General features: G+C 46.5%; 1 protein-coding gene across 3 annotated transcripts in view; it reads right to left on the bottom strand.

The window, feature by feature from the left end:
• Positions 1-10,799: 10,799 nt before the first annotated feature.
• Positions 10,800-13,324, bottom strand: part of LOC138510520 (zinc finger protein 630-like) — a 350,463-nt gene continuing 347,938 nt past the window's right edge. For all 3 annotated transcript variants that reach the window (XM_069626234.1, XM_069626233.1, XM_069626235.1), the window contains one exon: positions 10,800-12,981. In XM_069626234.1, coding sequence (XP_069482335.1) covers positions 12,341-12,981 — 641 coding nt within the window. In that variant the 3' untranslated portion in view covers positions 10,800-12,340. The remainder of the gene's footprint in view (positions 12,982-13,324) is intronic.

Consider the following 13,324-nt stretch of genomic DNA (forward strand, 5'->3'; position numbering starts at 1 on the left):
AGGATTTGAGCTTCTGCTCCCATATTCGCAACCATGCCTCATCCGAAATACCACCTCCCAAATGTTCTTCCCATTTACTCATGTATGGTAGGTGCACAACTGGGTCCCCTACATCCAACAGTCTATATAGGTGGGACCCCCTACCCCGAGAGGACCCCAACTTGGACGGTTAATTCGAGTGCATTCAGCGGCCTAGTGGCACCTTGTTTCGTGAGAGGGTGAGAAGCCCAGTGTCTGAGCTGAGTGTAACGAAACCGTTCAGTCTCAGATAGGGCAAAGCTTCCTTTCATGCAGTGAAGATTAGAGGACGCTCCTGCCTATATAGCTGTTGCAGGCTACTCAACCCATCAGCCACCCACGACCCAAACCTCCTTGTATCATATCCTGGCTGCAAGCCCAGATTATACCAAATGGGTGCAAGTGGCCCCATCCCCAGCATCTTGCCCCTTTTACGGAGTGCCCTCCCCATATAGTAGAGCGTGTTCCTGGTTGCGGCCAACAACGAGAATCCATGAGCACGTAACAAGCCCCCTTTCTCCACATACAGGAATTGCCTCAGCACCACTGCTGAGTGGGCCTGTTCAATAGTGTTCCACTTCAGATGCATATTAGCATCCCGCCAGGTAACCACATGCGCCACTTGTGCGGCCAAGTTATAACGATGTACATCGGGGACCCCCGAACCACCCGTCCTCATGGGTTTTAACAGCACCCTCCTCGAGATCCTTGCTGGCTTATTACCCCATATGAACTTGAGACTCCTCCCTTGAAGCGCGCAGAGCACTGGATCTAGGATCTTAACAGACAGTGCCGAACAGGGGTAGAGTAGGTGCGGAATGAGGTTCATCTTAACTTCAGCAATCCTGCCGAACCAGGATATTTCATGCCTCCCCCACTTGATTAGGCCATCTAAAAACTCTTGAAACAAAGGCGGGAAGTTACATCTCAAAGTCTTGGAAACCCTGCTGGGGATACGCACACCTAAGTAGGGAATAGACTCCTTGGACCAGTGAATCGGGGTAAGAGCGCTAATCGAGAGCCATTCCTGTAAGACTGCAAGGAGACATTCAGCCCATGTGACTTGTCATAGTTGACTTTAAAACCCTAAGCCCGGCCAAATGATGTCAGTTCTCGCAACAGCTCAGCCAGTAACTTATAGTTTAACCCCCCCCAACACACCATTGAAGCCAGCAAAATGATTGCACCGAGCACACACAGTTATTGCAGCAGAGAAAGTACTTTTGGTTTCAAGGTACCCATACACGCTAGGCATAGCCAGGGATGACCACTTTGGTGCGAGCTGGCTGTGTGCAGCAAAAAAAAGTCTACAGGCAGACAACTGGAGGTGGTGCTAGCAACATTAGAAGTACCCAGTGTCCTGCCAGCCTCCAAGCGTGGAAACTCAGTAGTGGTGTACACCTCGTAGACAGCCAGGTGTCCTGGGCCCACCATGGATCAGGATTGGCCTCAAATCAGAACAACAGCAGTAGGCCCCTCCCTGGGGGAGTAGCAGGCCACAGCACTGTTGGGGACACTGCAGCAAGCCACAAGGCATCACTGTCATACTCATGGACCGGGTCCCACAGCAGAAAGTCACAGGAGCCCATGCAGGCAGTGCCAGACTCGTTGTGCACTTCCCGGCGAGGCCGAGGTTCCTGCTGGTGGACCCGGCTAGCAGGGAGCCGCGAACACTGCAGCGCAGCTTCAAGTAGCCAGGAGCCCATGGCCGCTACCGGCTCCCGCAGCCAAGCTCCTCATAGGCACCTCTGATGCCTGCTCACAGCTCTACAGTGTGCCTTCAGCACCTCACCACAGGTGCCGCAGGCAAGGCATCGAGGGACAGGAGACCCCACTGCAGCAACTCACCAGCCTCTGACCAGGGCTGCACCGCAGTGTGTGACAGCAATTCAGCCACTGAGGCGCCATCATGGCGGCGAGCGGCCCGCTGTGAATCCAGCGCGATCTTCGCGTCCCCAGTGCTGTTCGGCATCCACCAAACATCAAATTAAAGCGCAGGACGGTGCACGTGTCATCCCCCTCCGGATCATGCCACTACAGGGTACCAGGAGAGGGGTGCTCCGCCATTCAAGCCTTCTTTCCGATGATATGCCTGTCTTTTAAAAAAAATATATATATTTTTCACTCATGCTCGCAAATTCCAGTCATATTACCAGCAGCATTATAACTACAATTGACATTTCAATTTGAACAGGTATCTTATCCAACATCACATTACACGGTTTCTGCAAACATGACCTTTTGTGCGTTATAAACAAACCCTAAAACTTTGCCCCATACTAACCCCAACTTGTATGGCTTCAATCTGATTGTTCCGGGTTTTCAGTATATTATTCTTTCTTACGAGAAGACGTTCCATTATGGTCAAATCACATGCATAGTCTTGAGTAGCTGTGGTTTATGAAATTGCCCTTCCCTGTCCCGTACATATTCATGGAGGGGGCTCCATACTGCTAAACACCTTTGATACGTCCCTGCTTTTAGTGCACATACTTTCTCCATAGTCATGACCCCCAAAATGTCCCCCCACCACCAAGCTATTACGGGTCCCTTCACCGTTTTCCATCCTTGAGCTAGAGTCTTGCGTGTTGCCATCAAGAGATATGCAATGAGGGTTGCTCTCTTACCACTTGCTGAACAAACCCCTTCTACTTGCGCCCCCAGTCGGATCACCGTTGGTGAGTGCGGTAATTGTGCCCCTGTGATCAGTTTTATGTACCCCAGAAACTCTTTCAAATAAATTTGTGCTTTAGGACATGTCTACCACATATGCTGTAACTCACCTATTTCTCCACATTGCCTCCAATACAAAGTGGGGTAGTTTGCATTCATCCCATGTAGCCGGTGGGGTGTTAGGTACCATCTATAGCAAATTGTGTATGCTGTTTCCTTAATAGACGTACTTTTGGACGTTTTATGTGCCCTCCTCCAGATTTGTTTCATTTCTTCTCCCGTAATTGGGGCGCCAAAGTCTTTTACCCACCTATCCATATATGGGAGTTGGTCTCCCAAGTCTGCCCGGTCCAGCAGTCTATATAGTCTGGACAATCATTTAGATGTTGCCCTTTCTTGGAGGGTTAGTTCTAATCCTATCTGGGCCTTTGTGACCTCCTTCTGTGTAACCCAGTGCCTAACCGGTATGTATTTGTATCAGTCTTTTTCTCCTATACAACATTTTTGTTTACAATCTTCAAAATTAAGGGTCTTCTTTTTCTGAAAAAAAACTCCTTTATTATCAGAGGTTTTGCTCCTCTCCAGGTATCCCAGAATGTCCCTTTCTGACCCGGGGCAAAGTTATTCGGTCCCGATAACCTGGGTACTTTCTTCCTTTTAAGAGCTTGGTCCCATCCGCGTAATGATACCTTAGTTGTTTCTAGCTGCCCACCTGCCTCCCGAGCCAAGGACTGCATAGAGTGTAAGACCCTTAAAGGGATAGTTGTGACCCCTTGTTCTGTCTCTTCTGCTGCCTATTTCAACATTGGCGCTATCGTGCCGAAATTATGTATCTCTCCAAGTCTGGGACCCACAGTACCCTCAAAAGCGTTCGGCATGTCAGGACTCTCTGTTGTATTGGTGGTTTCTTCCCATGGCAGATGAAAGATATCATTTCAGACTGCAATATCTTACACATGCGAGATGGTATTTATATTGGGAGCGAGCTCACTATGTACAGTAGCGGTGGAAGTAATGTCATTTTTACAGCCCCTATATGTGCAAACCAGGAAAGTTCCTGGGTATCCCATCTACGTAGGTCTTCCTTCAGTAATGGTGCAAGCAATTGAGCCCTAAAGGTTTTGTAAAAACCATTTCCTAAGGCATCAGGACTGGGTGTTTTATTACATGGCAATGAGGTTATTGCGTCACTAACCTCTTGTGGCGTGATGGGTACTTCTAAGGATTCCCTTTCCTCTCTAGGTATTTGAAGGTAGCTGTAGTGCTTCCATATATCTAGCCCGTGACTCTGGGTCTAGCCCTTCTTGTTTCAAGAGCCCTGCATGGAATTTTTCCATGATTCTCAGTTTATCTGCTTCTGCTGTGAATAGCATACCTCCCTCGTCTCGTTGTTGGGTGATGTAGTTCCGTGTTTTTTGCTTCCTGATTTTGGCTGCTAGGTATCGATTGGCTTTCCCTCCCTACATATAGTATGTTTGCTTAGTATTCAGGTCTGCCGCATGTGCTTCCAACTGCGCTCTAATCTTCCATAATGCCCTTAGGGATTTTTGTGTCTTCGTGATTTATGTCGGGCTTCCACTTCTTTGACCTCCTCCTCCAGCTTCTTCCTGATCTCCTCTTTACCTCTAACGTATATAATGGATTGGGATATGAATTATCCCCGTACCACCGCTTTACATGCATCCCAAATTATCCTCCAATCAGTCTCTTCTGTGTCATTTTATTTGAAATTATTGCCAATTACCTTCTCCATGTGTGCTCTCAACGTTACATCACCCCGGATCAGGTCATTTAATCTACAACGTTTCCGAATTTCTGTGTTGTCCTTGGTCATTTCAATTTGTATTATCACCGGGCCATGGTCAGTTAGATATTTAATCCCGATTTCTATTTCAACCACTTGGGGAATTAATGTTGCAGAGGCTAGAATCGAATAACCCTTGTGCACCGCTGAGTAATGTGTGTAGTCCCTTTCCTGGTCGTGGAAGAATCTCCATGCCCCTATTACCCCCAGGTCTCAAAACAGCTTCCCCAGTGCCTGCCTATTCTTTCCGTCTGCCATGGTAGGTCGGAGCGTCTTATCTACTTTAGGGCCCATCGCGCTGTTGAAGTCTCCACCCACAATCACCTGCCCTTCACGCCAGCTTCCTATTTGCTGGAGTGTTTTCCCCAGAAAGAGATCTAGCTTTTCGTTAGGGGCATATATTACCATCAATGTGTACACCTGCCCCTCCAGTATACCCTTGCATATCAGAAGCCTTCCCTCAGGATCCCGGGAGAGGAATAATTTTGTAAAATTCACTTTGGACCCTATTTAAATTGCTACTCCTTTCATCTTTGTCCCGCTAGCGGGATAATACTGTTTGGGAAATGCCTTATGCAACATCCTCCATTCATCCTTGAGAAGTAAATGTGAGCGCTATGGAAGTCTGAAGTTCTAAGAGCCTCCCCTGTATCGAGTGCAGTTTTGCCAGCCGGTACAACCCTTGCACATTCAAGGTTATAATGTTTATCTCAGCCATATCCAGAGTCCCGTTGTCCCTCGTCCAATGCCTGTACCCCTTGCTTCTCGTGCATTTAGACCCACACAAGATTCATGCCATACAACAAATAATTCCCGAACCCTCAAAACTTTAACTATAAATCTTCCCCTTTTTCCCTACCCCTCCTCTCCCTCTTCCCTTTACCCAAACTTGGCCTGGGTTCTTGCGACCCCCCCACCTCTCAAGGTAGAACTCCGGGGCGTTGGGCCTTGTACAACCCTGGGATTTCCCTGCGCCAGGATATTCTAAAACCCGATTTAGATTCCAAGATAACCATATACTTGCCCCTCCTCTCGGGCTCACTCTTCCTCAATCCAGCATATTAGTTATATCCATTTCTCTCCCCATACTATATGGTAACAATTTATCGCCAGTCGCCTTTCATTTATTTAGTGTTTTAGTGTGCAGGCCTGTTAGCTTTGCTTCCCTTTCTTGCCTCCCGTTTCTATCTGCAGTCCACTGTCATGCGACGCTTTGGACACTGGCGTCTGTGGCCCCGTTTGATTCTCCACCATACTTCCTGATTCCAACACGCATTCCTCTACGTGCATGCATCGGTCTAGTTTCTTTTTTCCATCATGCACGTATTACTATTTAGGCACACCCCTTTTTGACACATGCGCGTTGCAACCTTTCGGTCAGCTGTGTTTTGCTTTCGCTGCCGTTGTTGCGCTTCGCAGTGTTTTCTTCCCGGACCCTTCTGGTCTCTTTTCTTACCTTTCGGTACTTTCACCGCTCCGTTGCTCTACTTGCCTTTGAGCTGCCTCCCCCGGGTGTGGTCCGCTTCTTCTACCGGTCTCCCAGACAGGCTGTTCCCTAGGAACCGCGTTATCGCCACCACCTCAGTATTCCTACAACAAGTCAGGGAGGCCACAGCTACACAAACAGAACCAAGAGGGTTAGCTAAAGCAGAAGGTCTCTTTTTTAGGAAGAAAAGGTTATGGATACCATCAAAGAGCCTGCAAGAAAAGGTGCTATCCTGGTGTCACGACCATGGGACAGCTGGTCACAGAGGACAAGCCAGTACCTTGGATCTGGTCAGGAGAGCCTTTTATTGGCCCGGTTTTTCCAGAGATGTGAAAAAGTATGTTAAGACCTGTAGCGTATGCAACCAAAGTAAGTACAGCACCAAAAGACCCATAGGGTTGTTGCAACAGGATGCCGTTCCAGGCCGTCCATGGAGTCATATCACTACTGACTTTATCGTGGAGTTACCACGTTCCAGAGGTTGTTCATGCATTATGGTCACCATGGATTCCCTCACAAAGATGGCTCACTTCTCACCACTTTCAGGCTTGCCCACAGCTGATACCATGGCCGCGGTTTTCATCAGAGACATCTTTAAACTTCATGGTCTTCCCGACAAAATCGTCTCAGACCGCGGGAGCCAATACATCTCCAAATTCTGGAAAGCCCTATGCAAAGCCCTTGGCATCGAACGCGCGTTATCGTCTGGGTATCACCCCCAGACAAATGGGCAGACTGAATGCTTAAATGCAACCCTGGAACAGTACCTACGAAGCTATTCAAATTTGGAACAGGACAATTGGGTGGACCTACTACCCACAGCAGAGTTTGCATACAATAACGCCAGTCATTCTGCCAGTGGTATGTCCCCGTTTTACTGTTTGTATGGATTTCACCCCCGTTCCATCATTCCCCTCTTTTCCGTTCCAACTTCTCTCCCAGCAGTGGATGAAGTGTTGGCTCATCTCAAGGACACCCATGAAAAAGCTAAACTGAACTTGGCAGAGAGTCTCCGAGCATACGAGAGACAAGCAGATAGACATTGACAGGAAGTCCCCGAATGGAGAGTGGGTTCGAAAGTATGGCTTTCTACCAAATACCTACCCCGCTGGTCTCATCCATCTAAGCTTTCACCACGCTTCATTGGACCCTATCCCATCACTGCTAAGATCAATCCGGTGGCTTTCCGCCTTAAGTTGCCTCATGCTTTAAAACGTATACATCCGGTTTTTCATGCTTCCCTCTTAAGAAGTGCTGACCAAACTCGCATCTCTAGACCTCTTCGGATTCCATCTTCTCCTGAAGTGCCAGAATACGAGGTGTCCCAATTGAGGGATTCCAGATACCATAATGGTCGCCTAGAATATCTGGTACATTGGAAAGGTTTCTCTTCTACAGAAGACTCCTGGGAACCCCTTTCGCATATTCATGCCCCTATCCTCCTTAGGAAATTCCACAGGGCTCACCCGGGCAAACCCGGGGGTTCGAGAGGGCATACTGTCATGCGACGCTTTGGACACTGGCTTCTGTGGCCCCGTTTGATTCTCCACCGTACTTCCTGATTCCAACACGCATTCCTCTACGTGCATGCAGCGGTCTAGTTTCTTTTTTCCATCATGCACGTATTACTATTTAGGCACACCCCTTTTTGACACATGCGCGTTGCAACCTTTCGGTCAGCTGTGTTTTGCTTTCGCTGCCGTTGTTGCGCTTCGCAGTGTTTTCTTCCCGGACCCTTCCGGTCTCTTTTCTTACCTTTCGGTACTTTCACCGCTCTGTTGCTCTACTTGCCTTTGAGCTGCCTCCCCTGGGTGTGGTCCGCTCTCGGTCCACGGCACCCTTCTGTTCCTCCGTCTCTCTCTCTCTCTCTACTTTCTTTTCCCTAGTGCTCTACCTATTGTTTTGCTACTCCTGCGGGAGTTTCTCTTTCCGCACTCTGCTCCACGATTTCGAGTGCTCCCGGTTCCTTGCCGGAAGTATCCCATCACTGTCGCTTGAGCCTACATCTTCAAACAAGCCTGCAGTACACCACTTCAAAGGTTTTTTTTGCCACAATTGGCTTTTTCCCCGTATTGGTCCCTTCCGGGAAGGGGGCCCCAGAGAGGTGCGTCCTAGCAGCCCTCACTGTGGCTTCCTCCCGTACGAGACCCCCGCTACACTACAAAAAAGAAAAGGACTACAGATCCCACAGATCCTTGAGCACGGAGGAAGAGGACTCAGGTGAGGAGGTGGAGGAGGGGAACCGGGAGACACAACCTCAACAAGAGAGAGAAGTTGACATCCACTCCCATGATTTAGGACCTCCTCTCGGGGGATTTTGACTTGCAGTCTGGACGGTTTGGTCTTCATCCCCTTCCATATGAAACAGCAATAGGCCCTCCTCACATGTGGTAATCCGGTATTTGCTGTTCCACGTCAATAGTAGCAGAAGGGGAAGGTCCATTTGTCGTTGATATTTTTAGCTACGAGTATCTTCGTAACTGGTTGCATCGTTCTCCTCTTTTGAAGTGTCGTGAGGGCCAGATCTTGAAAGAGATTAATCTGGGACCCGTTGATTGATAGGTTCTGTTGTGGACGTGCCTCTCTGAGTATCTCCTCTTTCATAATGTATGAGGTCAGGGCCAGTAAAACATGCCAGGCCCTTGCACCCAGGTCCCTCTTCTTGGGGCCCACCCTGTGCACTCGATCGATCCTTATGTCCTCCAGTTGTGTGCCCTTCAGGAGGCTATTAAAGCATTGCTGCATGGTGTCCTTTAAGTTATGATCTAGGACCGACTAAACCAGACCCTGAACTCTGATGTTGGACCGTCGGGAGCGATTCTCGAGGTCTTCTGCTTAAATCTTCAAACTGTGGTTGGCGCTAGCCACTTGTTCGAGTAGCATGCTGTTTTGTTTAAGTTCCTATGACACTTTGGTTAATCCATCCTCTGTCACATCCACTCTGTTTCCGAGTTTGTTTATTTCCTTTCTGACTTCCTGTAGTGATGTCTTGAGCTCCTCCTTCATCTTCCCAAATTGGTCCTGGAGTAATTCCATCATTCTTGTTTCCATTCCCCTCAGACAGTCTTGTAACTCTTCCTTACTCAATGCCATGTTTTGGGGATTCTTAGTTTTGTCCCCGCTCTCCACTTGTTGCTCTGGTGCTGGTGTTTGGATGATGTATTTTTGTTGTTTCCAAAACGCTCTAGCTGTCTTCCGTGCAAGTTTGTTATCCCTTTAGCTCTTGCTGGGGTACTACGAGGTTTTGACCCTGGCATCTGAGATCTTTTTTTATGATTCATTTTTCACCAGAGGTGTGGGTCTGCTTCACCCTTAGTATGTGTGTGCCCCCTCTGTCTGTTTTCAGGGGGTTGGGAGACCAGTATTCAGCAAGCTCCATGTTGCACAATGTCGGTTTGGAGTTAGGGGGAGCTACGGTGGTTGCTGTGGTTTGTGGCTTACAGTCGTTGTACCTGGTCTTTTCCCCCAGTGCCCACAGTTCTTCCTTTTCTTATCGGTGCATAAGTTGGGCAGTAGTTAAATTATTAGTTTCTTTGTTCCTTCCTCCCATCTATTGCTTCCAGGAAGTGCCTCTGTGCTGCCTCTATGGTTCAGGGGTGACTCTAGTAGTGTGTTCACCCAGAGCGGCGAGTACCCCATCTGACTGTCTTTCGGGGGATGGAAGGCCAATATACAGTGAGCTTCACGTCGATATGTGTCACTACAATGAGTTTTGTAGTGGACGCTGTAGCTTGTGGTTTACATCCCTTGTGTCTTGCTTCTTTCCCCAGTGTCCTCAGAACTTTTAATTTCTGTATTCTTTACTCTATGTGTGTGTTCACACGACACTACAAGTAGCATTCACAGCTTGGTGTGATACGTTTGAATATTCCTTTCACAGCCTTTGAGTTGTAAAGTGGTGTCCCTGTGCCGATTTCATTATTCTCCCTGCGCTCTCAACTTGCCCTTGAGGCTGAAGTGCCTGAATCTTTTATGCAGCCCTCTGTCTCTGCGCATTTGAACGCTCTCCTGCCCACTAGCTCCTGATACCGTGTCTGATCCACAGTGCTTGCCTTTGGCTGATCCAGCCTCTAGCCCCACGGGGGTCTTTCGTTTCCTAAGTGACAGTACTAGTGTCCACGCGGTCGCGCTTACCTCCTATTCTGGTGGCCGCTTGTTTTCTTGTCACGCCGACCATTGCTTCATCCTTTTGAACCCCTTCTGGGGTTACATCTGCTACGGCGTTACTCCATGCAGGGTGCTGTGGTGTACACAGTGTTTTCATTCTGCGTTTGGCACTGCTGTGGCTCCTCGCTCGATTCTCCTGCCGTGCTCCTTGTTGACACGGAGCTTCCTTGCCTTTCTTTCGGGGCTATGCAGTTTTCCTCTAATATGCTGCCCGCTCACTGGACGGGAGCTACGTTGCTACAGTCCCTCCTGTCTCTGATGCGGCTCCACAGTCCGCTCCACTTCCACGTTGTTGCGGTTGCGGAGGCGCTATCCCTGTTGTCCCCTTAACTGTTTGTGGGGAGAGTAATCGAGTCAGCTTGGCGTTGTACTGCTTCTTAGTTCCCCTTATAACGTGGCCCGAGACAGAGCACCAGGCAATCCTGTGCCTATCTTTTTTTTATTAGAGTCTTTTTATTGGCTTTGGAGTACAACCTCTTCACAGAATAAAATATTCAAATTTCCGGATAGGATTCACTTTCAATAGATACAATACTATTGTGTAACATTACATGTAACCAAAATAAGACCATCTCTCAAAACATATCCCTTATGATGATCACCCTAAAAGGTGATGTAAGTGTGTGAAATCTATTTACTTAACACCATGTAGTGTTCCACTTTTTTAATGGGGCATTTATGCTTAAGCGACACGAGAGGCGAGGTGGAATGTCAGTGGTGTCAGGAAAAAGATAGATGAAAAAGATTCAGCATAGATGAAGATGGACAAGTGAAAGTGAAGCAAAATAGGAGTAAAAATGACCTTACAAATGAACCCATACTCTACCCTTTTGTACTGCGGATTCAAACATATAAACACGTTAACAAAATCAGTAGCTCATTCAGTGTGAGCAAATACACATTTCTTTCCATCTTAGTATGCCAGAATATAATGGAAAACCTGTGTTCCTAAGCCCAGCAACTGATCTTCTCAGTTTTAAAGTAATTTTATTATGAAATATTTTAGTGAATCAGAAATGAATTCAGAGAGAAAATGTCTGGTGGGCCAAGTATACTACCTCTTTTTAATTTGAGACTTTCCAGAAAAATGCTAGTGAGGATAAGTAAAATGTGGGAATTCTGCCCAGGTAAGGGAACTGTTTGATGCTCATCATGAGCAAACACATCAGAATGGTGAAAGTCAATAGAACAGTAAAGACTTGCCCACCCACTCCTAAACAAAAACATTTTTCAATCAGCTGGCAGAAGATGAACAGCCTAGTGAATTTTGGAAGCGGTGTTTACACCTACGTGATCTATACAATCCTGACTTAAATTTGGTTGACAGAGACAGCTAGGCCAGTCTGAGGTTGTATGCATCTTAAAGGTAAGATAAGAGCATCACCCACTCCTAGTTTTAATAATGTCACAATTATGGGTTCCATATTTCAATTGTCTTTCCTCTCGAGCTCTCTTGCATCATTGACAATAAGCTCTATTCTGTGCTTTGTTCAGCAATGTACTTGTCTTTAATTGCTTACTCTGATGTTTAACATTATTTTGTTTTCTATATGCAGACAAGCTAGTCACTGAGAAGCATTACATCTAGTTACAATTAGTACAAGAAGTTTGGGAAATAATAACATATATTATTTAAGGAACAACAGAAAATTCAGTTTGTGTTTTGTACTCCATCAATGGTGACTTGTACCATTAGCCTAAACACAGTTTTGGGCGCTTTCACAATTGTCGCCCAATGCATGTTCTTGGGCTGCATGTAAAAAAAACACTTGTGGGTTGATCAAAGATTTACTTCTATGCGATTAAGCATCCTTGGGTCAAGGTGCCTTTCGAACATGCCTTGACATGAGTAGAACTCTTTACACACTAGCTTAATACTCTGCATTGCAAGCACCAGGAGACCACTTTCATTCAGAGCTAACTTCACCATTGAACACTATGAAGCCTAGTGGCCTGCATGTTTGTTTAGTTATTGGTCTGAGTTATTGGCAGTTGTCACAGGACGGTCAAAGATCGTATGTTACTGTTATGAAGAATGTTTTCCAGCTTTGCACCCACCCTATACCACCTTATAGGTTATCATTTTTCCATGAGTATTTGCTGGTATGTTTAACATTAGTTTTAACACTGAGGTTTTTTGTCATGTGCAGATTATGTCTGTAGTCTCACTCCCCAGGTATTTGATGATTCTCTCAGGATAATGTTTCATAGTTTGGATTAATTTTGGCATATATTATGTGCCTTCTTTGGTGACTTCTAAGGTGCCCCTTCTGGCTGAATCTCTTTCCACATTCAGTACAATGGTATGGTCTTTCTCCCGAATGTGATCTCTGATGTCTGATAAGATCTCCATTCTGAATGAAACTTTTGTCACATTCAGTGCATTGAAAAGGTCTCTCTCCTGTATGCGTTCTTTGGTGTCGAGTGACACTTGTCTTTGCGCTGAAACTTTTCATGCATTCAGTACATGAATATCGCGTCCTGTTTTGCTGAGTGTTGGGTTGATAATTAAGATGCAAATATCTCTGATCATTCTCACATTTACTATGGTTATCTGACATGTCAACAGTATCTGACATGTCAACAGTGGGGTTTTGCTGATGTACGATGGGGAGCGAGATATAGCTGAAATGTTCCTCATTTTGAACCATTTGGTCTTCCCTCAGTTCCTGTGTATTTCGTCGCCACAAACTACTTTTAAAGTTTGTTTCTTTCTTAGAGCTTTGATGAACTTTCAGTTCTTCATTTTGTGAATTAGCTTGCCGCAACGCAGTTTCTTCATTGTATTTTCCAAAATATGGATCTTTTTTTCCTCTGTTGATGCTTTCATTGTCTGTTGGATAGAAGTGAGAAGTAAGATATTAGCTTTCTATATGTACAGAAGGAATATAAATTAACTGCAAATGATTTATATAAAAGCCAGCTGTCAGAATACAATTCTAAGAGCTGTGCATTATCACACAGTGGTTAAAAGTGTGACATTTCTGTCACTTGAATCTGGTAGGGCTGATGTGTTCCCGAAGCAACCTTCACATCCTTGATGAAAGGAGAATGGAGGCATATCTGTAACAGGAACATTGAGTCATCATCAAAGGAGGACTTTGACCATGGCGTTGCAGGGAAGTTGCAGTCTGTGACTTGGTCAAAGGGATTAACATCTCATATTTTGCAGCTAT

The sequence above is a fragment of the Ambystoma mexicanum genome, chromosome 6p, assembly GCF_040938575.1.
Source record: "Ambystoma mexicanum isolate Mex_15411 chromosome 6p, UKY_AmexF1_1, whole genome shotgun sequence".
NCBI lineage: Eukaryota > Metazoa > Chordata > Amphibia > Caudata > Ambystomatidae > Ambystoma > Ambystoma mexicanum.